General features: G+C 37.8%; 2 protein-coding genes across 6 annotated transcripts in view; one reads left to right on the top strand and one right to left on the bottom strand.

The window, feature by feature from the left end:
• Positions 1-1,436, top strand: part of MYEF2 (myelin expression factor 2) — a 31,379-nt gene extending 29,943 nt beyond the window's left edge. For 4 of the 5 annotated variants that reach the window (XM_023255392.2, XM_023255391.2, XM_023255390.2 and 1 more), the window contains one exon: positions 1-1,436. In XM_023255392.2, the coding sequence (XP_023111160.1) occupies positions 1-164 (164 nt within the window). In that variant the 3' untranslated portion in view covers positions 165-1,436. The other variant, XM_023255393.2, reaches the window with a different exon arrangement.
• Positions 631-26,935, bottom strand: SLC24A5 (solute carrier family 24 member 5). Its single transcript, XM_011282858.4, has 9 exons — positions 26,768-26,935; positions 25,878-26,057; positions 8,759-8,842; positions 8,562-8,665; positions 8,126-8,226; positions 6,052-6,335; positions 3,773-3,979; positions 1,779-1,880; positions 631-1,063 (listed from the first exon to the last, which is right to left on the bottom strand). The coding sequence occupies exons 1-9, from the start codon at positions 26,886-26,888 to the stop codon at positions 741-743; spliced, it is 1,506 nt and encodes a 501-aa protein (XP_011281160.2). The 5' UTR covers positions 26,889-26,935; the 3' UTR covers positions 631-740.
• Between the last annotated feature and the right edge of the window lie 865 nt (positions 26,936-27,800).

Below are 27,800 nucleotides of genomic sequence, written 5' to 3' on the forward strand. Positions count from 1 at the left end.
GTCATGTAATGTTTGCAGAAATAAAAATGGAGAATGGAAAGTCAAAAGGCTGTGGAACAGTCAGATTTGACTCCCCAGAATCAGCTGAAAAAGCATGCAGAATAATGAATGGCATAAAAATCAGTGGCAGAGAAATCGATGTTCGCTTGGATCGTAATGCGTAATTTTAAACCGCGGTTGGAACATTCTTACATCTGTTTTGCTGAATCTCCTAGAAAAAGTCATTTTTTTTAGTAATACTGTATGCTTACAAAAGCTGTAAAAATGAACTTTTAAAACTCCCACCAGCTTTTAACAGTATAGTGTTAAATATACTGTGGTTTTTGTTAATCTCAAGTTTGGGTTTTTAAAGACAGCAAGTTGGTCATTCAGTTTAAATGAATGGTTATACTGTTTTTAATGAAATAAGCCATTTTTCTTGTTGTTACTTTCAGTACTACATAGTGGGATTTGTCCAAGTTTCCTCAACTTTTATCAACTTACTGTAAGGTAAAACAGATGGTTTTTTCAAAACTTCCATTTTATATATGTAATTGTCCTTGAAAAGAAAGGGCTCAGACAAATTAGGATGTGATTTTGGGTTGGTTTTAAATTACTTTTCTTTGGTGATGAAGAATTACTGTAAGTAAGTTTTAGATTCTAAAGTTCAGGATATTTTTTATTTGACTTAAATGAAGAAATGGAGTTTTCCTGCTCTTCCTTCTCCCATCATCCACGTTTTCCACATAACCCTATGAATATCAACCTCCACAGCCCCTTATTTTATTATTTCCGATGATTCCAAGTTCATACAGAACCGATAATGTGGTAATCCCCAAGTATAATAATAGGCAGACTACTCCCAGCTTTCTGTCTAGTTTCCAGCCATTGAAGTGAACTGCTGAAAAAAGGAAAATAATAGAAATGTTGAGAGAGATGGTTATGTAAGTTAGTCCTCTGCTGTTCACTTCTATAGGAGCTGATGCATTTATAAATGCAGTTTTAATAAACCATGGAACACCTAGGCACAGCATATCAAACACATTGGATCCCACGATGTTAGACATAGCCATATCTCCTTTGCCTGCAAAAAAAAACAAAAAAAAAAAGCATGTTGTTAAAATGTGCACACCAATGCTGTATTTTTATTAATAAGCTTCATAAAAAAACACTGGAAATTTTTTTTGTTTGTTGGTTTTGGAAAATTGTTATTAGAACAAAAGTCTTACTGAATTTGTATTTTTTAATTTTGGGGGGGTTAGTATTTAAAGTCTTAACATTTATTTAATAATAATTATCTTTATTTATTAAACCATTTTTCAATAAGGTCTGTAGATTACTTGTTGCTTTTCATTCTCATTTAATATGGTTAATTATGATTTAATGCACATTTCAGATGAGTATTATTTGGGGGTTAGATTTAGTGAAGTTAATCTGCAATTAAATAGTAAACCCTTCCTCTTGAGTCACTCTTTTTTTTTTTCTTCAAAGTATGCTGAGGAAATTTGTTTTTTAATGTTTATTCATTTTTGAGAGACAGACTGAGCGAGGGGCGGGGCAGAGAGAGAGGGAGACAGAATCTGAAGCAGGCTCCAGGCTCCGAGCTGTCAGCACAGAGCCTGATGCCAGGCTCCAACTCACGAATCATGAGATCATGACCTGAGCTGAAGTCGGACGATTAACCGACTGAGCCACCCGGGTGCCCTGAGGAAATAAATATTTTTAAAGGTACTTTTGCTCAGTGTATTTCAGCCAGGTTTGAAGAATGGGCATTGCAGCACGAGGGACCTAGCTCTTACCTTTTCTTGCAACCAACACACTGGCAATCGTGTCTGGCAGGCTTGTTCCTGCTGCTAATAAAGTAAGGCCCATTACTGTGTCTGGAATTTCTAATGTTTCCCCTGTAATAAACATAGATACTACAAGTTACAAATCTTATAGATTCAATAACCATTCTCTGCAGTTATTTCAGATATTTCCTTCCTGAACAAAAAGAAAATAGGCACATTTAGATTTCACAACCAGTATGTACTTAGATTTCAGCTAGAAAAATATTTGAATAAGACTGGTAAATTGGGTAATACAGGTAGTACAGATTTTTAATGATAGATATCTAAAGATATTTAATAGACAAAATTCTACTAAGGAATAATTCCCCTGCCTGATAATGCCCACCAAAGGTTTGGATGTTCACTATTAACTGACCAAGGTTGTTGCTTAATATATGCTAATGATAAGATTGGTTATTTTCTCTTTTGCAAAGCATTTTCTTAAAGTGGTCAGAATTAAACAAGTTGTTTACAGCTATTTTTAACGTATAAATGTGTTAACATGGTACACATTTTTTAGGTCCTACTTTGGTGATATACCTTAAACAAAGGAAAACAAAAATCGGGTTCTACCTGAATCTTCCTAACATCATGTTCCCGATTTATTAATCCTTCTGTTAAGTTTGATGTCAGTGCAGCATTTTCCAGAAATGTGTTCAGAAACAGAATCAGAGGGAAGTTAAATAAAAAAACATGTAACTGCTCTTTTAATGTTGCAATTGAATACTTACCTTAAAGTCTTTTTCTTAAAATGTCAATTAAAAGTACTTTAAGTAGCTGTTTATTGCATGCTTTATATATTGATATTGGAATTATAGTTGGTTGTTAATTTTTGTTACTGGTTTGCCAGAGTTCATATGTACATAAATAACACTAATATTTATCATCTTGGGGGCTGTTCTATGATCTGTTACTTGATTTTGCTCTTTTCCTGATTTCCTATTGTTAAGTATATTCTGGCTGAGAAAATTTGGAGAGATTTAATATGCAAGCTAATTGGACTTTTTCATCCTTGTCATTAAAAGAAAAGAAATACTCTGCTCTTTGCTAACATGCTATTCTAAGTCATACATTAATTTGGGGAAAGTCAGAGATCGGCAAGCTTTTTTTGTAAAGGGCCTTGTAGTAATTATTTTAGGCAATGCAGGCTATATGGTTTCTGTTGCAAATATTCACCTCTGCCATTTCAGTGTGAGAACATCCACAGATAATATATAAATGATTGGGTGTGATTATGTTCAGTAAAACTTAATGAGCAAAAACAGGAGTCCTGACGGTTTGGGCACACAGACCATAGTTTGCTCACCTCTGATATGTTCATTTGGGTTAACCTTTCTGGGAGAAATCCTTGATTTTTTTTTCCTATGTTTATATTCAGTGTTTTGGAGTTCTGTGAAACTAGAGCTGATTATGGCCAGCGGTAATATTTAAATTTTAATCATGAAGGTAGTAGAAACCTAAACTTAAATTTTATTTTATGTACTTTTTACCCATTTCGTAGTTGGTTTGTATTGCCATATGCAAAAGCAAAGTGAAATGTAATCCAGTTAAACAGTGAGCATGCACTGTTTTCTCAAAATATTGTCCCTTTGCTATATTTTTCATTGTGGAATAGAATTCAGTGGATAGAGCATATTGTAGACCCCATACAATGTGATTTAATTATTAGCATAATAGGAGGACATCCTGTGTACTTGATTTCATTTATAAGAAGATCCCTTGACTTGTAACTCTAGGCTGTATAATATTTGAGAATATAGTTGGTATGTAATACACAACTTACATACCCCTGAATGATCTTGCTGGTATATTAATATTTAATCTTTTTGTAAATAGCAGTTATCTTTAGTCTTTGTGGAAAGAGAAATTCCTCCTTAGCTAGACTTTTAGTGAATATAAGCAGTTCTTCTGTGAAACTGATTATTTTCTTTTTTAAATTGTGCTCTTGTATTAAAGATACATACCAGTTATTGTGACCATCCAAACCAGGATATATGTAAATGCGGATATCCATAGTGCCGACACAAAAAAGGTTATCATAAAGTAATTTTTCCAAAACTTTCTTCTACAATCTGGTGTGGTTAGAAAAAGTAAGGTAATGATAGGAAGGGATAGTACCCAAAAAATTCTTTTTAAGTCTGCTTCAGGCATGTTGAAAACACTTGGTGGATCTGTTGAGGAAAAAATAAATGATTTTGAGTTTTCTCAAATGGCCAATTAAGTTGGAAATGTCCATTTAGAAAGCTATATTGAAATAAATTAGCTGTATCAGTTTCTAAGAGGCTATTTAAAACATTTGAATACCTCATTACTGATATTGCTGGCAAAAAGGAACTAATTGAGACTTTAGGGCAGACAGTATAAAATGCGATACTCAGCATTTCTTGATTTGGGACCTAAAAATCCATCAAAATATCTTGGATCATTCAGTAAATGTATTAGACATAATGTTTATTAAGTGTCAGTTGGACTTCTCTTGGTTTTCTACAATATGAATGGTTTTTAGTAACTTTTTTTGCTTATGGGTCTAACTTGCCTTCTACCTATTATAGCTAATATAGTTGTCTCTGTCCTCCAGTATTGATGATGTCTCTAGCCTGCCCTCTGTATCAGATAATGCATACTTACAATGTATAAAACAATTATAGCATAATATTTTTATTAAGTTGAATATTCCATTCTAAATATCATTGTGATTTTTGGGGGCTTCAAGTTTTCTTTCTTAACATTTATTTGTTAAACTTGGAATTCACTATAATTCTTAGGAAGAGCCTTTAAGAAAATAGGAACTAGTATGGAATCTACAATATAACTTATAAAACTTGAGTATGTTCTTTTATTTAATTTGTTTTGTTAAGTTAGTGGAAGACAATAATATATTGGATAAAAATAAGAGTTCACTTTAAAATTATTTAAAATTTGCATGGCATTTACAAAGTAATGTACTATATTGTAATGTACCATAATAATGTAGCCATGTATTGGATCAAATTACATTACAACTAATGCCAGTAAAATAACTCATGAAAAAATTTGCAAAGCTTCAGCCAATGGACCATTAAATAATATTAGATATAATTTTAGTGTAATGAAAAGATTCTTTTGGTTCTTTTGAATTTCTGGTTAAAAAATTTAACTTAGCAATATGCCACTTGCACCTGAAAGTCTAGAAACTAATTTTTATAAGAAGGGGAAATGTCATGTTGTAATTTTTTTAGGTAGTAAATTAGAATAGCTTCCTAATGTACTTAGGTAAATTTAGAATCTGTTTCATACAACCACTTTGTAGAAAACTAATGCATAAATTTCTGTTTCTGGCCCTAGATGAACTTCTACTAAACACATTTATCCACATGTTCTGCAACTGCTTCAGATGACATATTTAAAACTGGTTTTTCGCACACCAGCACTTTTTCCTAAATTCCAAATTTTTGTAAGTGGTGTTCCCCTTTTCTCAATCAGTCATGAACGAAGCCTCAGAATTTCCTCTGCTCCCTTTTCTGACCTGTACAGTCTTTCAGTTGCCCTACCTTGGTGATGCTTCCTCTGCATTGTCTCTTTTATTCCTACTCCTTTGCTCTGTCCAGGCACCTACCAAACACACCAGCTGTTTTAGTGGCTTCTTCCAGACCTCCCATTTCTTTTATCCTCTGATTGCCCTGCTCAGAAACCTGCAAAGATTTACATACTAGCATATAAGGCTCTCCTGTTCTTTACTATCATCCTTTAATCTGCTTCTTTAATGTATACATTCTGTGCTCCAGGTATGCAAGTTCTTGACCAGGCCTTTTGCTCATATTAATTCGTTGGCCATCAGTTTATCGAATATACTTTACTTTTACTTCTATGTTATTTACATAACAGACTTCTGTAACTGTTAATTATTGGTAATAAATCAGGCCATCAGTTAAAATCTGATCTATTCCACAAGGCTCAGTTTAAATGCTGCCTTCTCTGTGGTTATCTTTCCTAGCTTTTATACAAATTTTATACAGTCTGTCCCATTTAGGAACTACAGTTGTACTTTATTTTCTCCTCTTTATAGTACTTAAACCTTCGTATTCTAGCTATTTTCTTTTTTCTCTACAGTACTGGAAGATTCTTAAGGATAGGGACCACCTCTTCATCATGTCTGAATATCCACAGTGTCTTTTACATAAAAAGTATATAGTAATTGCTGAATCAAAATGAGTCAAGTTTTTCTAGTGAATAGATTTAATAGTGGGCATGATGTGCTTCTTACCTTCAGAAACCTGACTAAGACCATGTAAACTTAAAGGAAGCTGAGAGTAGCCAGAATCGTCATGAAAAATCCCACTGTCAGTTCTTGATTGCCGACGGATGAGTGGCTGACCCTCGTCTTCCCATCCCATCAGTGGTTCTTGCTCACTTCTCCTCTCCGTAGTTTCGGCAACACAAGTGCAGCAAGGGCTGAATTTCTTTATAATATATTGGTTAACTTTAATGTCAAAACACAGCACCAAAACATATAATCCATATATCAAAAGCAGTAAAGTTCCTTCATACCTATAAATTAGAGAAATTTGTGTATTTTAAAATAAAAAAACAAAGGTTTTGTAGAGCTAGTAGTTTGGGGGCAGTATCTGCTTAATAATTTTCCAACACAGCAATAAAACAAGCAAATAATATTTCTAGGTGTATTTTGGTTTTATACTTGTGTCCAAACTTGGCCACAGCATTATTACAAATTTATGCATAAAAGCTTGGCATTCATTTCTATATTTCAAATAAAACCAAGGATTCTAAATTCATTGTCTTCATTTATACTTTATAAATTATAGGCATAAAAAATGCTTTGAAAATAAAAATTGTAGACTTTCAAAATAAAAGTTAAACTAGTGAATAGTGATGGGAGTTCTCCATCTCAGTTCATTGACAGCATGCATTCCTCAAAATATACAGTATTATAAAAGAATATGGTTTATCTGTTAGTTCATTTCAACTGTGTCTATTCAAATCTGGTGTAAGAATTTTGTGTAAACTATTCAGAATATATAAGGCTTTGGGACTTTTCAGTTTACAGGGTTTTTTTTTCATTTTTTGGTTTTTTTTTTTTTTTTGATATAACTAAGTTTGGCTTGTAGTCACAAGACAATAAGGATATTTAAAAAATGAAATTACATCATAGGCACTAAGAACTGTTGTCCCATACTCTGGTCTCCTAAAGAGTTGTGATTAGGTAATACCACTACATTTGAACCTTTCATTTACCTTTTATTTTATAGCCAGTGAAGCTCTGCTACACTGAAAGCACAGAATTCTTGTTTTCCCTAATAGAGGGAGCATAGGTTTGGATACTCTTAAAGTTATTGTCATTGTCCCTTTAGAGACAATCATTAGGACAGTCATTGTCACTTGAAAGATAACTGCTGAGTTCCAGAAGGATCCCTACTATAGCCAATAGGCTTTCTTTGGGAGACAGACTAGATTTCAGGGTGATTCATTTAGAAATTCTGCTCCCTGCAAGATTTTAAGTTTCTTGTCTGCAGGTCTTATGCAGGGTTGCTAAGTTGTAATACTCCAGAAAGTTGTAAAACTCCAGTTGTAATACTCCAGAAAGGTGCCATTTACATTGTTTTCTATTTTTCTGGTATCCTGTAGCATTATGCAGTGCACAGTCTATATGGCTGTGCATTTTACATTCCTCTCCATCCCTTGTGACTCCTAGCATAGTGATAAACCCATAATAGATACCTGGTTCTTCTTAGTTGAAAAAGTTATTAGCTGTCCACTGAGTCACCCTCTTTTTCATTTTCTTGCAACAGCAAGACACTGGGAGGTAAAGCAAACAATTGCTAATACCTATAGTTGATTTTTAGAGGAAAAAGGCTATAGTTGTTGCTAAATGAACATCAGAGAGAGAGTTGGAAGAATTTAAAGATTTTAAAATTTACTTCCTCCGTCATTTCTCTCTGGTCTTGTGACTATGACCACTTCTAACCTAGGCAAGGTAAACCACCCAATAGAAGAAAAGACCCAACTGCTGGGGCTTTAATTGACAACAAAAGGGGAGACTGAACAGGCTGAGGGGTGAAGGAAGGGTGGTAATGTCCAGTGATTAGTGAGACAAGGAGACTCACATGACTGAAGAACTTTCAAAGGGAAAACCCAACCAGCACCTGTGATGAGGAAGTTAGCTCAGAGGCATGTGGGAAAATGGTACCAAAGTGGTAGGTAATTGAGAAGTGACTGAAATAACATTTCCGAAAAAGAGATGTTGCTAAACCATTGGAATTTCATAAAAACCCTCTCTGTAATTGTGTTTTCCATAAGAGTAATGATCATTTCAAGCTTACCAGTAAACTTGGTTGTCGAATATTATGCCAAGAACTGCAGCTACACTAATTGCATATGCTGCACAGTCTCTGAATAAGGGCCAACATGATAGCGTTGAGGCCTGTAAAATGATAATTTACTGTTTCCATTACAGTGTAACTTCAAGTACATGCTTAGCACAATACTAAAACTATATGTTTGTTGCTAAATATTGTAACCTTTTGCATTTTGCTTAGAGACGGAATTTTAAGAAAAATGGTGTTTCAGAACCTACTCTGGTTTTCATAAATTTGACCAAGAGCTATTTGTGGGTTAACTTTAAATGAAAGACATGTTTTTCTACTGATTAATAAATTTGATTGAACACATTACTAGTGCCTTGTTTGTTCTAGACCATAAACCATTTTTGTAATGTGTCAAGACAATAAATTTGTGGAGTAAAGTTGTTTTACGTACCACATTAGATAGTAAGCCACAAGCTGCACAGATGCCAAAGAGGTTATACATTGCAGATCCAAGAATGGTGCTAATGCCAATGTCTCCCTTTGTGATAAATACACCTATGAGCAAGGTAATTGCTACATTAGTGCTACCAGACTTGAAGAAGATAAAATCACATTGAGTAAGCAAAAAATATAAGGAGCGATATTTACCCAGGAAAGCAGTAACCAGCTCAGGAGCTGAACTACCGGCTGCCATAAAAGTTGCACCTGCAACATCCTGAGACAGTCCAAGGGCTGCAGACAAATGAAATTATGTGAAAGTGACAAAGGGAATGTCTCTATAACTAAACATTCAAATCTATAGCTTCACAGAAAAGCACTAACCGTGACTTAAACTGGAAAAATAAAGCATGCAGGTTAAAAAATTAGAGGAACCCAGTCTTGCTCTATCAATCCATTACTTAATGCTTCCTTAGAAGGGGAGAGAAGGCCAGAGACCAAGGGAGCTATACTGCAACTCCGTGTTCTGAATGCCAAGATGCAGGGTTTTGTGGGACCCAGAAAGAACTTCCTTTCTAGCTGGGTGGCTGTAGGTGTATGGCAACAGCCAGACTTCTTTAAAATAGTACTGTCAACAGGGCTCCTGTACAAGTTGATGAAACTAAGTTATCTCAGGAGTCCTAATCCAATTTGAAAGAGGAGAAAAAACGAATATTGGTAGTTTTTAAGATCTGTAAATTAAGCTGAATTAGGATTATTCACAAATTGGCAATTTCAACTGTGTCAATACAAATGAGAGGAAATTAGTTCACTAAAAACCAAATAAGAATTACTTTTGTATAATTACAGTCTATTGATTTAAAACCTACAACCATTAAAATTTTAGAGTAGTAAGCCCAAGAAAATACTAGTATTCAAATCGTTTGTATATATCCCTGAGACTTACAAGCACATCCACTGTCTTCAGTGATGAGATGAAGGGTCTTAGGAAGTTTTTGGCTCTTTCAATTTTAGAACTAAGGGATCTACTATGGGAAGGAGAAGAGAAAGTCATGTTGAAAAGAGTACCTTGTTTTGGGAAGGCTGAGACAAGGTTGCATCAGAAATCCCCAACTAGGTTTTACTGGTACATTACGAAGTAGCCTATGGAAGTAGCATGCTTTTTTTATTCTTGGTGTGGCAGATTGTATTTTACAAAAATGGCTACAGTATTTGTGTCCTGGTGATTTTCCAGAACCTTTCCATTCCCTGCCTCTCACCCCCCCCCCCCCACAAAAGTGGAGTTTCTGTCTCCCCCTGTCACCACTTTGACTAACAATATGGCAGAGCCATAATATTTCTGAGGCTGGGACATAAAAGGTGACAAAACTTCTTCATGGTTCTCTCTAGGGACCTTTGCCTTAGAGCCCTGAACCACCACACAAAACCCCAGCCACCGTGAAACTCCTGTACTGGAGATACCTCATGAAGAGCCCATACAGAAATAAGAGGTGCCTGAGGAACCCCTACTAGTTCAGTCCCCAAATTTTGAATCTCCCCATCCCAGGCACCAGACATGTGAAAGAGAGGCAGCTTTCAGATAATTCCAGTCTTCTCTTCTGACTATAACTGCATGAGATACGTCAAGCTGGAACTAACAGCTGAGCCCAGGAAACCCTTGCATCTGTGAGAGGTAATACCATGATAATTTTTTAAGCCACTGGTTTTGGGGTGATTTGTTAAGCAGCCACTGATAGAACACCTGGCTGTTGTTGTACTGAGTACCTACTATGTCAGATGCTTTTTTAAGTGCTTGGAATATGGCAGAAAAAAAAAGACCAATGTTTCTGTTCCCGTGGAACTTTAATTCTAGGGAAAAGAAACAGACAAGATAAGCAAAATATGTGTTATGTTAGAAATAGCAGGAAGCAAAAGCAGGGAGTGGGGAACATATAGAATGTCATGAAGAAAGGATTGTAATTTTAGATTGGGTAGCCAGAAAGGCCTTTGCGGAGAAGGTAAATTAAAAGTTTTCAAGTGAGAAAGCTAGGCACATATGTAGAGGCAGACTTCACTTTACTGTGCTCCACAGATACGTGTTTTCTACACATTGAAGGTTTGTGGCAACACTGTGTCAAGTGTATCTGTGCCTTTTTTTCAACATCATTTGCTAATGTCATGTGTCTATATCACATTCTGATAATTTTCTCAATATTTCAAACTTTTCCCTTCGTATATTTTGTTACGCTGATCTGTGATCTTGGATGTTACTCTTGAAACTGTTGGGGTTGCCATGAACTGCACTCAGATAAGACAGCAAACTTAACTGATAAATACTGTATGTGTTCTGACTACTCCCCCGCCTGGCTGTTCTCCTTTTTCTTTCCCTCTCCTAGGCCTCCCTATTCCCTGAGACACAATACTGAAATTAGGCCAATGAATAACCAACCCTACAGTGGCCTCTAAATGTTCAAGAGAAAAGAAGAGTTGCAAATCTTTCACTTTAAATCAAAAGCTGGAAATAATTCAGTTTAGTGAGGAAGACATGTTTTAAGCAGAGATTGGCCAAAAGCTAGGTAGGCCTCTTGTATCAAACAGTAGCCAAATTGTGACTGCAAAGGAAAAAGTCTTGAAGGAAATTACAAGTGCTATTCCAGTAAACACACAGAAGGTAAGAAAGCAAAAACATCCTTATAGCTAATATAGAGGAGATTTTAGTGATCTGAACAGAAGATCCAACCAGCTACAACATTCCTTCCAGCCAAGGCCTAATCCAGAAGAAGGTCTCTCTTTAAGTCAATGAAGGCTGAGAGGGGTGAGTGAGGAAGCTGCAGAAGAAGTTTGAAGCTAGCAGAGGTTTGTTCGTGTGATTTAAGGAAAGAAGTCACCTCCATGACATAAAGGTGCAAGGGGAAGCAGCAAGTGCTGATATAGAAGCTGAAGCAAGTTATCCAGAAGAGCTAGCTAAGATCATTAATGAAGATGGCGAAACAATAGATTTTCGATGTAGACAAAACAGTATTCTATGGGGAAAAAGGTGCCATCTAGGACTTTCATAGCTAGAGAAGACGAGTCAATGTCTTGCTTCAAGCCTTCAAAGGACAGGCTTTTGTTAGGAGCTCATGCAGCTGGTGACTTTAACTTGAAGTCAATGCTCATTGGCCATTCTGAAAATCCAAGGCCCTTAAGAATTATGCTAACTCTATTCTGCCTGTGCTCGATAAATGGAACAATAAAGCATAGATGACAGTATATTTATGTACAACATGGTTTATTAAATGTCTTAAGACCACTGTTCAGACCTGCTGCTCAAAAAGAAGATTCCTTTCAAAATATGACTGCTCATTGACAATGCACCTGGTCACCCAAGAGCTCTATTAAGAGATGTATGATAAGATTAATGCTGTTTTTATGCTAACACAACATTCATTCTGCAGCCCATGGATCACCATTCTAGATCCCATTAAGAACATTCACGATTCATGGGAAAACCATCAAAATATCAACAGAAGAGGAGTTTGAAAGAATTTGATTCCAACTCTCATGAATGATTTTGAGGGTTTCAAGACTTTAGTGGAGGAAGTAACTGTAGATGTGGTAGAAATAGCAAGAGAACTGGAATTTGAAGTGGAGCCTGAAGATGTGACCGAATGGCTGCCATCTCATGATAAAATTTGAGTGGGTGGGGAGTTGCTTCTTATGGATGAACAAAGAAAGTGGTTTCTTGAGATGGTGACGATGCGTGAAGACTGTTGAAATGACAGCAGAGGAATTAGAATATCACACAAACTTTGCTGATAAAGCAATGACAGGGTTTGAGAGGATAGACTCCAATCTTTAAAGAAGTTCTAGTGTCAGTAAAAGGCTATCAAACAACACTGCATCCTACAGAGAAATTGGTCATGAAAAGAAGAGTCAATCGATGTGGCAAAGTTCATTTTTGTCTTATTTTAAGAAATTGCCATATCACCCCAACCTTCAACAACCACCACCCCGATCAGTCAGCAGCCATCAACCTTGAGGCAAGACCCTCTACCAGCAAAAAAGATTATGATGCGCTGAAAGCTCAGATTCTGGTTAACATTAGGTAAAAGGTTAGATAAGGTAAAAGGTAATAGGTGGCTAGATCATGTAAGACTTGTGAATCCTAGCAAGGATTTTAGCTTTTATTTTGAAAGATATGGGGAGTGTGTGTGGAAAGTCATCCACCTCCTTCTTGCCAGTGATGCCAGCCCTAGTCATGAGGTTATTTGGTCTCAAGAGGCCTAACCAGCTCTATCTAGTCTGAGCTATTTTGCCACCTGTTAAGCCTCTGTTGTGAAAAGTCCTCTTAGGATATGTGGAATGATTCCTCACTATTTGCCTTTGGTCATGTTGCTTGATGAACAGGTTGCAGTGATGAATGAAGGCAGAGAAGTAATATTTTGTGCAACACAGTTCATAACATTTCCTTTGCTGGTTAGAGTCTATCTATCTATCTATCTATCTATCTATCTATCTATCTATCTATCATCTATCTAGCTGACTCTGTGTAAGACCAATTGGCCATAAAATTTTAAAATAGAACATGATAAGACATATTGCTCTATGCTTAACTTTGTTCATTTCAGGAATGAAGTAAATGATATCTTACATTCATAGTATACAATTCACTTTCATATACATTATTTAATAATCTCAATTATCCTCTGATATGAGTGGTGGTATTTCCATTTTACAGATGAGGAAACAGGCCCAGGAGGTTAAGTAACTCAGTTACATGGATAGTAAGGATCTTATATGTGAGAAGTTAGGGCATAAACTCCAAGTCTGTTGTTTCTAAATCCAATGCTATTTCTATTTCACCACAGAAACCTAATGTAAAAATGGCACTAAGGCAGGCCAATCATAACATGTTGGGCGACTCCGTTATTTCCTTTCCTGCCTCATGGCATGGGCATATAACTACCCCATTCTATTCTTTCCTAGGGCAAATAATAGTTACTGGGAGTCAGGGATACTTTGGAAGTTTTCCAGCATATTCCAGAGAATGTATAAATTTAGTGATATTGGATATTAGCATGAATTCTCTAATTAAATCAGGGCCTGATAATATGTGGATGAAGTTGCAAAAGGAAAAAATGCTTAATTTTGAACTAAATGTCCAAACTTGGTGCAGCTCAATAGTAAATGACCAATCTTTGCTTAACACTAGTTTAAGAATGCTTCATTAGAAAAATTCAGTCTCAGGAGGGAAAAGGTGATCTGTTGAGCTGTTTGTCACAAGGAAGGAAAATAAGTGACCCTTTTGAACACTTTCACTATCAAAAGGCAGTAACAAAAAAGCGTGTTGCTATTCACTGGGCTCTAATTGAGTTATGAAAGGAAAGGTTCTGTAACGATGGATGTATAAAACTTCAAAGATATTTTAACAAGTCATATCTTAAGGTTCTAAGCATATTTTGTAAAATGGTTTATACCTTTGAACTTTAGAATAGACTGACTTTGTCTTCGCTGACCTTTGGGTAGCATTTCTCTCTGCGATAGTTTATTATTAAAGATAAATTGTTCTGGTTTTTTTCCCCCCAGAGCTATTACTTTTTTCCTCTTTATTACTCTAAAGGAATAATCACATTTCCTTCAGGATATAGGAGAACTGTTCAAGGTGAGTTTTCTTTATAGGTTTAGATATCATTACATTGTTTATATAAAGTGCAACTTTATGATAATGACCTGTGGTCTATGGGGACCACAACTTAAACCAAAATTCATCAGACTTTTTCTTACACATGTTCTCTTCTCTGATGCTATGTTGAAAAGCTTATGACAGCTTTTTAAAACTCTCTTCTGGAAAGATAATATAGTGGGAAGAGTTTTAAACTAAAATGGAAACCTGTATTCTGGCCCTGCCTGTACTTAATATGGGATTTTAGACACATTATTCAGACAAGCCTTACATTTTGCCATCTGTAAAATGGAGTGTTGGACTACATACTCTTTGAGGCCTCTTCTAATTTTGTCAATTTTTATCAAAATGTAGGATATGGATTCTATGCTTTTAGACTCTATGCCACTTTTTATTGTTAAATAAATTTATAATAAAAAAACCTCTTACATTACTGAAAATTTAGGAGATAGTGTGGGAATATAGAAGGGGAAGAATCACTTACATGTTTACCATTGTGTTTTAACCACTGATATCATTTTAATGTATCTCCAGCCCTTTCACAGTGCACATTTTAATAGTTATAAGCGTAAGCTATATGTAATTTGGCATCCTCTAATACAATTTTAGAAACTTTCCAGTGGCAGCAAATTTTCATGCTTTGTGAATGGATTAGAATGACCAATCACAGGTCATTCAGACCCACCTCCAGTGACTGGGATGATAGTCATCCTGAGTAGTTTTAATTTCGGTCCAGAATGAAGTGTGACAGCAAACCAAGGTGCTTTATGATTTGCAAAACTGTTCTAACATTAATTTCAAATATATTCTTAGATTTTTTTTTGAGTACAGCTTTAACATCATAGGGATAAATGCCTAGCTTCCCAATGTACAACATATATATATCCTGTGATGTTTTTAGCAATAAATAAAAACATTTTGATTTCTTTATAGTTACCACCTCATATTTTGTCTGAGCTATGAGGGAATAAATTCTGAAACCCTGTGTAATGCTTTTAAAGACCTAATTCCACTTATGAGGACTCCCTCCAACCTCCAATCTAATGTCTATAACATTATAGTGATTTTCCACCTGGTCTAAGCTTATCATATAATGCATGTATAAGACACTTTATCTGCAAACCTCACAATTACCTCAGTTTTGGCTCCATAACTTGCCCAAGGTCACATAGATAGTAATTGCAGAGACGGGATAGACACCTAGATCTTTTTTACTTTCAAAAGCTACTCTTTCAGCTATCCATGTAGGTAAAGCAAAGAGATTAATGCATGGCTTTATTATTATTGTTACTATTACTATTACTATTATTATTATTATTATTATTGTTGCCTGTATATGCAATAGCATCTTGGTAATACCCAGAAAACTTGGCAGTTATTCAGATCCATATACCTTGGGTAGATTTAGATGCAATCCAAGGGGACCACAACTTAGATCAGAGAAAAGAAACACAAAGAAGATGAATATGCTCTTAAGAGGAGGATGAATGCCCTTGTGGCAGGGAGAAAGCACGGTTCTTAGATTCTTTGTTCTTTGGGAAGGCTTGGCCTCTGTAAATTTCATGAGGATTAAGAATCAAACAATCCCCTGAAACTGTTGGCTATCCAAATGCCATACCCACGGAATTATTCAACTCCCTTTCACTTTTATCCATTTAGAACCAATTCCACCTGGAATTAAAACTCACATTTCTCTCTTATTGTCTATTTCTGAGACATAACGTTGCAGTTGAACATGGGCAAACATGGTTCAAAGCAGAGTGAATAAAAAAAAACCTTTTGATAACAAATTAGATATTTTATTTAAGTATGTTTCCCCAACACCTTATTAAGATCATTTTCACTTAAGACATGTTATACCTCAGGGCGCCTGGCTGGCTTAGTTGGCTGAGCACCTGACTTCAGCTCAGGTCATAATCTCATGGTTCGTGGGTTTGAGCCCCATGTCAGGCTCTGTGCTGACAGCTCAGAGCCTGGAATCAGCTTTGGATTCTGTGTCTATCTCTGTCCCTCCTCTGCTCACACACACTCTCTCTCAAAATAAATAAATAGACATTTAAATTATGTCAGGGTCTGTGCTGGCAGCTCAGAGCCTGGAGCCTGCTTCAGATTCTGTGTCTCCTTCCCTTTCTTCCCCTCCCCAACTAGCCCGTGCTCGCTCTCGCTCTCTCTCTCTCTCTCTCTCTCTGTCTCTCTCTCTCTTTCTCTCTCAGAAATAAAGGAACATTAAAAAAAAAAGATGTTATACCTCAAAGGGTCAGCATGGTGGAGGAATTAGAATTCCTAACTGAGTAGTATATTAGTGTAACATTTAAAAAGACAAGTGTCGGCGACACCTGGGTGGCTCAGTCGGTTAAGCGTCTGGCTTTGGCTCAGGTCATGATCTAACGGTTCATGAGTTCAAGCCCCACGTCGGGCTCTGCGCTGACAGCTCAGAGCCTGGAGCCTGCTTCGGATTCTGTGTCTCCTTCTCTCTCTGCCCCTCCCCGACTCATGCTCTGTGTCTCTTTGTCTCTCAATAATAAATAAATTTAAAAAAATAAATAAATAAAAAGACAAGTGTCTTAGCCAGCTCATTGTGGACTTTGGGCTATATCAAGTGACCAATTGTAGGGGGTCCTCAGTTTTCTACGAAGTTAGCTTGAGAAAAAGTAAAGAAAACTACTGTAAACAGTGGCTAAACAACTCTAAGAGACCCCTACTACATATCAAAAGTAGACATAAAAAGGATTTATTTTGGCTTTATGCTTAATGTTTGTGTTTCTAAAACCAAACTGCTTATAGAGATGAGATCTAATAGTCTTATCTGGGCTATAATTTAATATGGTTTCTATTATATTTTTAATTTATATAATATTAATTTATATTTAAGTTAAATATTAAGTATACTTTAAAGATATCACTTTTTAAAAAAGAAAGGGTCACTAAAGATTGAATAAAATCGTATGGATTTTAATGTAAAAGAAATAAAAGGAACCCTAGACAGAATATTCCAGAGATATTTGAAGTATCATTTAAAGTTGTTACATGGATTATTAGATTAGATAAAAGAATGGGTTTCATAAATGTACTTTCTCTTGGTTTTATTTGCCTTAAACTTGGTTTTCAAGGTCTAGCAGATGCACTCTAGATTTGATATTTGCCCCAAACATATCCATATTGACTTTGATCACTCACCTTCTGCACTTTCATTTTTGCTGAGTAAAGAATTAGAATCTCTGTAGTCTGTTCTTTTTTTTTTTTTTTTTAATGTCTATTTGTTTTCGAGAGAGAAACAGTGAGAGCCAGGGAGGGGCAGAGAGAGAGAGTGAGAGAGGGAAGGAGACAAAGAATCTGAAACAGGCTCCAGGCTCTGAGCTGTCAGCACGGAGCCCGATGTAGGGCTCGAACTCATGAACCATGAGATCATGCAGTATTGTGATAGACCATCCAACAAGTATACCATAGAGCTTTTGGAAGAAAGAAGAAACCCCAAGCAAACAGTACCAGATGTGACTAGCTTTACAAACCAAGCATGGGAATTTTAGACAGTTTCATAAGTCAGGCTTACATGAATGAACAGAGACCACAAAGACCACCCCCCCCCCTTTCTTCCTTGTCCTCATTTGGAACCTGTCTGTTTCTGTCTCTGTCTCTGTCTCACACACACCTCAGTGTATCCACCCAACTCCGGGTCTAGGGTAGCACAACTGGTGGGGATAAGGGAGCTCCCTTAAGATTATTCTTTACCCCATTACCTCTAGCTCCCTTGATCTCAGATAATATTCCACCTCTGATGACATCGTTTATAACCCCTTCCCCTGAATCCTCAATTCTATTTCCCAATTCAGAAACTGGGTCTTATCTCTGAAGGTAAAATGCTCTGGACACTAGAGTGTGATTTTTATTCCCTCTATGATGTGGATTAATTTCACTTCATTCCTCTATGTTCAATGAATCATCATTAGCCTCTTATCCGAGAGAACCTCAGTGGATATAAAAGAAAATGGGATTCGAGGAAGAGGGCACAGGAACAGCATTTCCATATTGGTGCTACAGAGTAAAGATGACAGCAAAATGTCTCGGGTTGTCTAATAAAAGGTATGTGTTGAGGATGGGGTGGGGAGGAGAGTTTGTGTGGCTTCTGTGATCATAAGTAGAGCAAGGAGAAAGAAAAGAGCCTTGCTGGAAGAAGCCTCCTGTGGTGGTGACTCTAGAGGAAATTGCCAGATCAACATAGATAGTACAGACAGAAAAAGGGTCCAGTGTGGGTATCAGCAAGAGGCTCTGGCCTCTACCATGTCCTGCTCATCCTCTGCATGGAGAGTCCTGAGCCTATTCTATCTTCATCTGAAGACCCTTCCATTGACCAAACGAACTACTACTGGTGGCTTGAGGAGTGGGTAATGAAGTGATGGGGCTGGGGTGGGCCAGGGTCCTGTCAATTCTCCCATCATGTTCTAGGTTGGGACTTATAACATGCACCCTACAGAAAGTCATTGCAACCTATGTGATGATTTGGTTTCACAGTACCAGACTAAGATCTCATGGACATTCTAGACAACCAAAGGCTTAGGCCTCGGGGTCTAATTATTGTATTTGGCATGTGTTTATAACATTAATTTACAACCTCCAATAAGTGGCTGAAAGTCTAAACTGATTTTTTTAAGCAATTCAGTGGATTCTCTTTATTTTGTAGTATACTTCCTCCATAGTTACAATGAGTATTTGATGCTGTTGTTGGTTCTTTTTGTCAAAACTCCAGTGCTCTTGGGATGAAAACACCCTTTAAAACTGTTCACGGGTTCCTTGGGTGGCTCAGTCAGTTAAGCAACTGACTCTTGATTTTTGGCTCAGGTCCTGCGTTGGGCTCAGTGCTGGGAAAGTGTGCTTGGGATTCTCTTTCTCCTTCCTCTCTGCCCCTCCCCCACTTGCACATGCGCACTCTCACTCTCAAAATGAATAAATCAACTTAAAAAAAAGACTGTTCAAATAGAATAATTCTTCTGAAACAACCATATTATGGCTGCTAACCTCAAAGAAGGATGTGTCAAATTATATCAGAGCAGTTGAGAATATTGTTGGATGTCAGCATTGGAGAGGGAAGGCTTTGTTGGCTGGTCTTAGGTAATTATGTATCATCTCAGCTTCTCATCAGCAAAACCAAACTCATAGAACTGACTTTGTGGGGTTTCTGTGAAGACCAAATGAAACCGTCTCTATTTAATTTAGAGCCATGCTTGGTCTTCTATAATTGTTTTTTGACAAATAGCTAATAACTAAATATATAAATAAATAACAACACTCCAGCACATTGTGGAATGCTTCAGTAAACTGTTTTCAGGATTACATTAATCCTTATTAGTTGACAAAATGGGTGGAATTATTATAACCCAATGCTCTTCAAAAGAACTATGGGGAAATGTAAAGTGTTTGCAGACTTTTCTGAGGCTAGTTTCTGTGGATGTAAACAAATCCCAGGGAAATTGTTTTTTATTGCTGATGTCCTAATTTGGATGGACTATGCTAGACCTTGAAAAGAGAAATGACAGAATTAATTTATAGGCACTTAAAAAATGAATCAGGCCAGCACTATTTCTATCTCATTTTGTTGCCAGTATTTTCAGCACTCAAGACCAGGGTCAGTTCTCAGCAGCTGAAGAAGATTTAGCAGCAGCGTGGGTATCCATCAATCACACATGTGATATTGTGATTTATAAGAAATACGTATTTGGTCATTCAGACGACCAAAATATATTTCTCTCATATATTTGGTCTTCAGCCACAGTTACTGACTCATGCTCCCCAAACCCTTGGAATTTCCTAAGAATTGAGAGTGATGAAGGCATCTTTTGTTATGTTAACAAAGCGACTTTTGGACCCTACCTAAGAACAAACCCTGTAATTAGAGGGTTAGAACTTTCAGTCCCACCCCTGACCTCTAGGAAGGGGAGAGGGACTGGAGGTTGAATAAATTGGTCAATGATTTATTTGATCATGCCTGTGTAATGAAGCCTCCATAAAACCCAAAAGAACCTTTCTGGGTTCAGAACCTATCTAGTTTGGTCTCAGTAAAGGGGGATTTGCTGGAATGGCCCTGGCTCACAAAAGCATTTGGTTTGGGAAGAGAAAGGATGAAAGGAACTTGGTATCTGGGTGGCCACACGGTCAGATTAGAAAGGCAACAGAAATGTGGGTGCTAAAGGTATACCCACATAAGGTATAACCCTGTGGAAATCACTCTGAAAATTTGAAAGGTGCATGAAAGTAGCAGCCTATAAGACGAACTCCCATTTTGGAAGGCAATTGAAATAGGTAAGTAGATATCCCTGTGTGCTCCTTTGAGATGTCTACCTGGGTTCATGGAATGAGTGGACATGAGGGTCTGGAGCAATGCAAAGATGGGCTGAATCTAGACACATTCTTCTTGTATCCCCAGAAACACAAAAATGCCAATAAGAACTGTTCTATCTGCCAACAAGAGAGACAGAGACTACAGAGGGCTATGTGGCAGATTCCCTAGTAGGAAGGTCCTGACCAAAGCTGGCAAGAAATATTGATGCTGGTAGTCTTTGGGGCCTAAAAGTGGGTCCTGACAGGAGTATTCACTGCCTCTGCAATGGGCTTTGCTTCTCTAGGATTAGATGCAAATGCTCAAAATACTATACAAGAACAGGAGCCAAAGATATTGCACTGATTTGGATTGCTGACCATTTCTCCAGACCAAGGAACACATTTTATGGTCCTTGATATCTAGCAATAGGCAGAGAAAGAAGTTTGATAGAGAATCGGAGTGGGCAATTGAAATATTGGTTATCGAAAATGGGGGAAGATAAGGGCGCTAAGGGTTGGCCTATAAGCCTTCACCAGTGTGTGCTCACCCTGAACATGAGGCGTCCTGAAGAAGTGTCCCCCCACTAAATAGCTTTCTGTTTTCTGGTGGATCTGGGGAAGAGTGGGAGGGGGAAGGTGTTGGTATTCTTTCTTCCTCACATCACCTCAACTTTGTTGTTTTGTGCCCTTGCTAGATGTAGCGGTCAAAGGACGGGGGCTGCAGCCACAAGGGCTGGAAGCAGGGAGGATTGCTAAGGAATGGTTGTCTTCAACCTTTGTGTCACAATCCCTAAGGGTCTGGTGGGATAAGATGCACCGTTGCCCCGTCTGCCAAATTGAGATTAACAGTCAATTCAGCCATATTGTTTGTGGTAAAAATCACTCACTAGTTGTGCACCTGTATGACCTTAGACTGTGTGATCAGGAACGGACTGAAGGCGGGCTATTGCTAGTATTGCTGCCTGCATGCAATGTAGCTCAGCACTGTGGACTAGGTAGTTAGTTATTAATGAACTGAATGAGAGTCTAGTAATGTGCCAGTATCTTTTAACTTCTATGATTGTTTTGCTACCAGGGCTACGTGTTTGAAGACCAGGAGGTGGGCTGCTGCGATGTTGTGATGTATAAAAAAATAGATATTTGGTTTTCATCCATAGTTCCTGCCTCAAAAGTCTGCTCCCAAAAGTTCCTGCTCCCCAAAGCAGGAAATTCCTACCTGTAGAGCTTGATAAAGTTGTCTTTTGTCATTTTAATGAGGTACATTTTGGGCCCCAACTGTAGAGGGCTGCTGGTTGCCAAGGGAACAAACCATGTGATTAGAAGGCGGGAACTTTCAGTCTCACCCACAGGTCTCCAGAGAAAGGAGGGAGGGCTGGAAGCTGAATCAATTGCCAAAGGTCATGATGTAATCAATAATGCCTATGTGATGAAGCCTCTGTTAAAAAACAAAAAGCTGGAATTTGGAGAGCTGGGAGAGTGGCATGTCTGGAGAGGGCATACCTCATACCTTGCTTCATGTTTCTCTCTTCTCTCTGGCCGTTCCTGAGTTATATCCTTTTGTAATAAACTAGTAATCTAGGAAGTAAAATGTTTCTCTGAGTTCTGTGAGCCACTCTACCAAATTAATTGAACCCAAGAAGGAGGTCATGGGAAACTTTGATTTATACAGCCAGTTGGTCAGAAGTATAGGTAACAGCCCAGCCTTATGACTGCTATCTGAAACCCAAGAAGAGGGTTGTTGGAACTCCCAATCTGTAACCAGTTAGTCAGAAGCATAATAATCTGGGCTTGCAAATGGCATCTGAGGTCAGTTGGGGATGGGGAGGGCAGTCTGGGATCTGATGCTATCTTTGGGTAGATAGTGTCAGAATTACTTGCTGTTGGGGGAACTGCACCCCCCCTCCCCTGCCAGCTCCCCTCCCACACATTGGAATTGTGAACCCAATTCTGGACTGAATACCAATTTACACATTCATAATAGCTACTGTATTATATTTCACAGCAAAGAGCGATTCACTTGTCTGCTGATGATGTTTCAAAGTAATTCCACAAGTGGCCTAGTGGAAGTCATTATTATAAATATTCTATGAAGTCACTTAATGAAGATTATTTTGAAGTAGCAATCTAAATTTTAATGCAGTTGCTTCTGCAAGGCTAGAAAAGTTATTTATTTATTTACCACTCCCAAGACAATTTTTTATAAACAAAATTCTTGATGAATTTATTCTTTTAGTCAAGGTATAGTTTGGAAATGTGAAAACAAAAAACAAAAAACAAAAGATCTTATGTGGATCCTGAGAAACTTAACAGGATCCCATGGGGGGGTGGGGGAGGAGGAAAAAAAAAAGAGGTTAGAGTGGGAGAGAGCCAAAGCATAAGAAACTCTTAAAAACTGAGAACAAACTGAGGGCTGATGAGGGGTGGGAGGGAGGGGAGGGTGGGTGATGGATATTGAGGAGGGCACCTGTTGGGATGAGCACTGGGTGTTGTATGGAAATCAATTTGACAATAAATTTTATATATTTAAAAAAAAAAGGAAATGTGAAAACAAAAAGAAAAAATTTTTTTGACTTTTCTATTTTCCAGGAAGAGAAATTTTCAAGGTGGGACAGAGTACCTTGAATTTAAAATTTCTTAGTGTTAATATAATTAACATAATCTATGTACGTCGTCTAATTAAAGGTTCACTACTGGCACAAGGATGAACAAATAGATTATCACAACATTTAAGAGTTTGGAAGCAGAGGCACATACATATATATAAGAATTTAGTATATGAAAATTGATTAACTTTCTGAAAAAGTAGCACTGAATTCTATAGCAAAACAAATTCTTAGTGAAAGAAAGAAATGTAAAAAAAAAAAAAAAGAAACTACACGTAACAGAAATTATGATAATTTCTCTGACCTGGAGATAAAAATTTCTTTCTAAGTGTAAAACCAAAAGGAGAATCATAAAGGAAAATATTTATAAATTTACTTAAAAATATGTACACTTCAATGTGATAAACAAATTACAAAAACAAACAACAAACTATGAAAAAGCATGTGATATAGAAATGATATTAGAAAAAGGGTTAATATCCTTATATTAAAATAATGTCTTGGAAATCAGTAAGAAAAAGACAAATACCCTCCTGTCAGAACATGGGCAAAAAAGCACAAAAGCAAAACCACAAATTGCAGTAAGCATGAAATGTTTACAACTTCACAAATAATTGGATCAATACAAATTTTACAAAATGACATTCCATTTTAAAGCAATTAACAGACATTTTAAATGATATTATTCATGGTTTTCTGGAATGGAAGTTATCCCACATTCTGGAGGTATAAGTTGGCACACCCTTTTTGTGAAGTGCTTTTGGTAATGTATAAAATAAAGCTTAAAATATGCATAGCTCTGCATCTTTATCAATAAACAATCAGAGAGGTTTGCAAAGATCTTGTACATGTATGGGCACAACATTGCTTAGGATAAAAAAATTAAAAAAACACAAATGTTCAATGAGATTAATAATTTTTAAAATTATGATAAATTTTTACTGGGTACCTACTATGTATAAAACCCAGTGTTAGATTCTTAAATCATTTGGAAAATCATGCTACCATTAAAAATCATGTTTTTGAAGAGTATTTAATATGGGGGAAATGTGTAGAATAAAATATATGAGGAAAAAGTGTGTACCTTTGAGTGTACTTCAAACTGTATATATAGCAAGATCTAAAAGGTCAAAAGAAAATACACCAAATGGTAACTGTGGGGGTCTCTGGGTGATGAAAATGTAGGCGATTTTACTTTTTTCTTCTATTTTTCTTGCATTTCATCAATCAGTAAAAATACGATGTGAAAGTAATTTAATCTCTATTATAGAAAAATATTGATGTCAATGTAAAATGGAATGTCAATATAAAAATGTATATATTTATACTACTTAAGTTAAATAATAATAATAACAAACATGCCTACCTGTTCTATAAATTTTTTTCTTTAAACAAATATGTGTTGAGAGCCTCTGCTCTTTCCATGTCCTGTTTTAGGTCTTAAGGGTACCGCTATGGTGCAGTGAACAAGAGAGAGAAGGACTAGCATTTCAGTGGCGTTGGGGAGCAGGGGCCATGGGAAAAAGGAGAGTTAATATTCTAGCTCTCTCTCTCTGGGAAGAAATGCCAGCAATCTCTCTGTGTGTGTGTGTGTGTGTGTGTGTGTGTGTGTGTGTGTGCATGTATGTGCATGTGAGATGGGGGGAGAGGATGCAGTTTCTGTGCAATCCTGTGAGTATGCAGTAGGAAACCAAACACTTAACTTTAACCTTCTCTGAAATGAGCGCATTCAACCAATGAAACTAACCAAGCAAGAGACAGACTGGAAACTTCTGCTGGCCTTTTGCTTATATGGCCTGAATCATCACTGATACCCTGATTTTAGGGACTGGTATACTGATGAAAGGGATATGCTCAGAATTGTGGACAATGTACCTGGCCGAGGGGATGGAACAGAGGGGCTTAGCCTGGCAGATCTTATTTTCAGAAACCTGAAAGTGAGCTTAACTTTTAATAACTGAATTTACAATTATCTGATGCCTGAGGTCACTTTACATAGGACGCAGGACTTATTTATTTATTGGTTCATAAACATCAGTTACTTTCCTTACTGGCAGAAGGCTGAAAAAGGAAGTGGGGAGGAAGATAGTCCTTAATGTCATTTGTTTACCATCTACCTTTAAAAACAATTACAATTTTAGAGTAAAACAGAAAAAAAAAGTTTTTGAAAGCATAAAATGGCAAGCATTAGGAGTCTCTTGTATTAGGGGTACACACCAAGTGCATATATGTGGAAACTTGGAACAGTTTAGAACGAACTGCCAGCCAGGTAGTACAGCAGACAAAGAGTTTCTGGAGATAGTCAGTGTAATAAAAATTGCTGGGTACTCATTTAAAGATGCTCTGCTGCACGTGAACCACCAAGAAAAACCACATGCAGGCCAGTTCCAGAAGGTAGGGGCCCCACAACACAGAAGGCCATCTCTGCAACCAGCTGAGATGGACAGACTTGTTGCTGAGCTGTTTTAAAGACTGCCACGTGGGGTGCGTGGGTGGCTCAGTTGGTTAAGCGTCTGATTTCAGCTCAGGTCATGATTTCACAGTTCCTGAGTTCGAGCCCAGCATCAGGCTCTGTGCTGACAGCTCAGAGCCTGGAGCCTGCTTCTGATTCTGTGTCTCCCTCTCCTTCTGTCCCTCCCCTACACACACTCGGTCTCTCTCTGTCTCTCTCTCTCAAAAATAAATAAACATTAAAAAAAAATTAAAGACAGCCACGTATTTGTGGCACAATTAATTTGGAAGATGATGGGGGAGATTTCCAGCCACTTACATTCGCTGATGATTTCCAGGGAGGGTAGGAAGTACTCATCACAGACAATAGACACGGCCATGAACATGTACAGGATAATTAGGAAGTAGATTACAATGCCTCCATCTGTGCGCTCCTGTTTTGTGAAAAACCCTTCAGGAAATTCCAGGGATGGAGGTACAATGCATTGGGTGCTATTTCCTGGTAAGAAAAAGAGGGAGAAAGTTTGAAATATGTTGGTGTCACTCGTTCCAAGCCCACAAGGAGAGATTTCTCAACAAAACTCTTAAGTGTGGGGTAACAGTGGAATTTCAAGAACCCTGGTGAAAATGTATAAAACACTTTTGAATATGATGCAGCTGTAAAGTTTAAAAAAAAATAACCTTTGGGACCCGAAAGAGGTGCTTTAACGAAATAAGCTGATGATAGCAAAAGAACTACAAGAAGAAAAATTATGAAATCACTCTTCCTTGTCTGCTTTCTTTCTAGAAGGGAATTTTGAACCCCTCTTCCTCCTCAAAGAGACATTATGTCTCTGATGAGAAAGATTTCTAATATCTGTACAATTTCATTTTCCCATCTCAGAGCCCAAAGTTGTCCACAGACCTGTGAAGAATCCTCCACTGTTGCAGAGAATTTCCAAGACGAAAGAAGATTTTTTTTTTCATGATGAAGTCTCTAACAATAAAAAACTAGAGACTGGCCTGTTTTATGCTGTCTGTGAATTATCTCTGAGCTATCTTTGAGAACTTACTCGAGGCATCAAAAGTGTTTGATATTCTTCTAAGTGCTAAAAGTCAGAGGAGGAAGCATAAAGCCGAAGTGAGTCAAGTGAGAATTTTCCTCTCTTTGTCCCTTTCATCCATATGTGACAACAGCAGCAGGGGCAGCTGACCCCAGTGTCCACCTACCTGTGGCCCTCGGGAGACGCCGGGGCAAGGGTGCACCTGAAGAAGGCAAGTGTGCGGTGGCCCAGAGGACACCGAGGAGCAGAGCCCTTCTTGCCCACCGTTGGCCCCCTTCCGTCTGCATTTCTGCCGTGCTCTCACTGCAGTGTGCCGCTTTGGGAAGGGGGAAAGGGAGGACTAAGCTGGATCATGTGAGGAGTCTCCTTCCTGTTAGCTGCCCTGCTGAGAACACATCTCAGCAAGGCCTGTGCAAGGGGGTGGGGTGTGAAAGGAACCAGACAAGCTTCTCTGATCAGAAGCCCCAAGCTCCAGAGAGGCTGGAGGAGGTGGGGGGTGGGGTGGGGTGGGGAACAGACAATTCTTGTACAGCTGTAGTCCCTGAGGGCAGATCCGGGCAGCATGCTCTCTAAAGCACGGTTTTATTTACTGGTCTTCATAGTGGCTGTGTTTTTGACTTTTCTCTAGATTTGGAAAGGTCTGAGTTTGCAACTGCTTCCATCTCCCTCACTTCTAGAAGTTGCCAGGACTGGTGTTGTGGGAGTTCCCTGGCTAGACTGGCAGCTTGTTATATTTGTTTTTGGCCTGTCCTCATCTTCTCCAATTAGAGCTAGAGGCAGAAAGGTGACTTCGGAGACTATTGGAATAATCTAGTGGAAACATGATGGTGGCTTGAGCCAGAGCAGTGGCAATGTGGCAATGGGGCTGGAGAGAAGTGGACAGCTTCCACGACTATTGGGGAGACATGGTGGATGCTTTGTGATCACTGATTAGCTCTGCTGGGGATTCTAAAAAGCAAGGTTGACAAGCCAGGGGATTTCAAATATAGACTGCTGTCTTCCCTATCCTCTCATTGAGCGTGCTTGTCAAGGTGTTAAGAACTTGGGGCAGTAACATGTGAAGTAATATGTGCCTAACAGCACAGGTTCTGAAGCCAGACCACATAGTTTGAGTCCTAGCACTGCTACTTACTAGTTATGTGTCCTTGGGTAAGTTATTTAACCTCTCTGCTCCTCAGTTCCACTATCTGTAAAAAAGG

This window comes from Felis catus, chromosome B3, assembly GCF_018350175.1.
Source record: "Felis catus isolate Fca126 chromosome B3, F.catus_Fca126_mat1.0, whole genome shotgun sequence".
Lineage (NCBI taxonomy): Eukaryota > Metazoa > Chordata > Mammalia > Carnivora > Felidae > Felis > Felis catus.

What these genes read in the sequence shown, in the direction of transcription:
- SLC24A5 (XM_011282858.4), bottom strand. Translation starts at nt 26,888, where the DNA reads ATGCAGACGGAAGGGGGCCAACGGTGGGCAAGAAGGGCTCTGCTCCTC. An exon ending in GCGTCTCCCGAGGGCCACAG is followed by an intron (nt 26,058 to 26,767) that starts GTAGGTGGACAC and finishes TTTTCTTACCAG; the next exon opens with GAAATAGCACCCAATGCATT. An exon ending in TGTGTTGGTTGCAAGAAAAG is followed by an intron (nt 1,064 to 1,778) that starts GTAAGAGCTAGG and finishes TTTTTTTTGCAG; the next exon opens with GCAAAGGAGATATGGCTATG.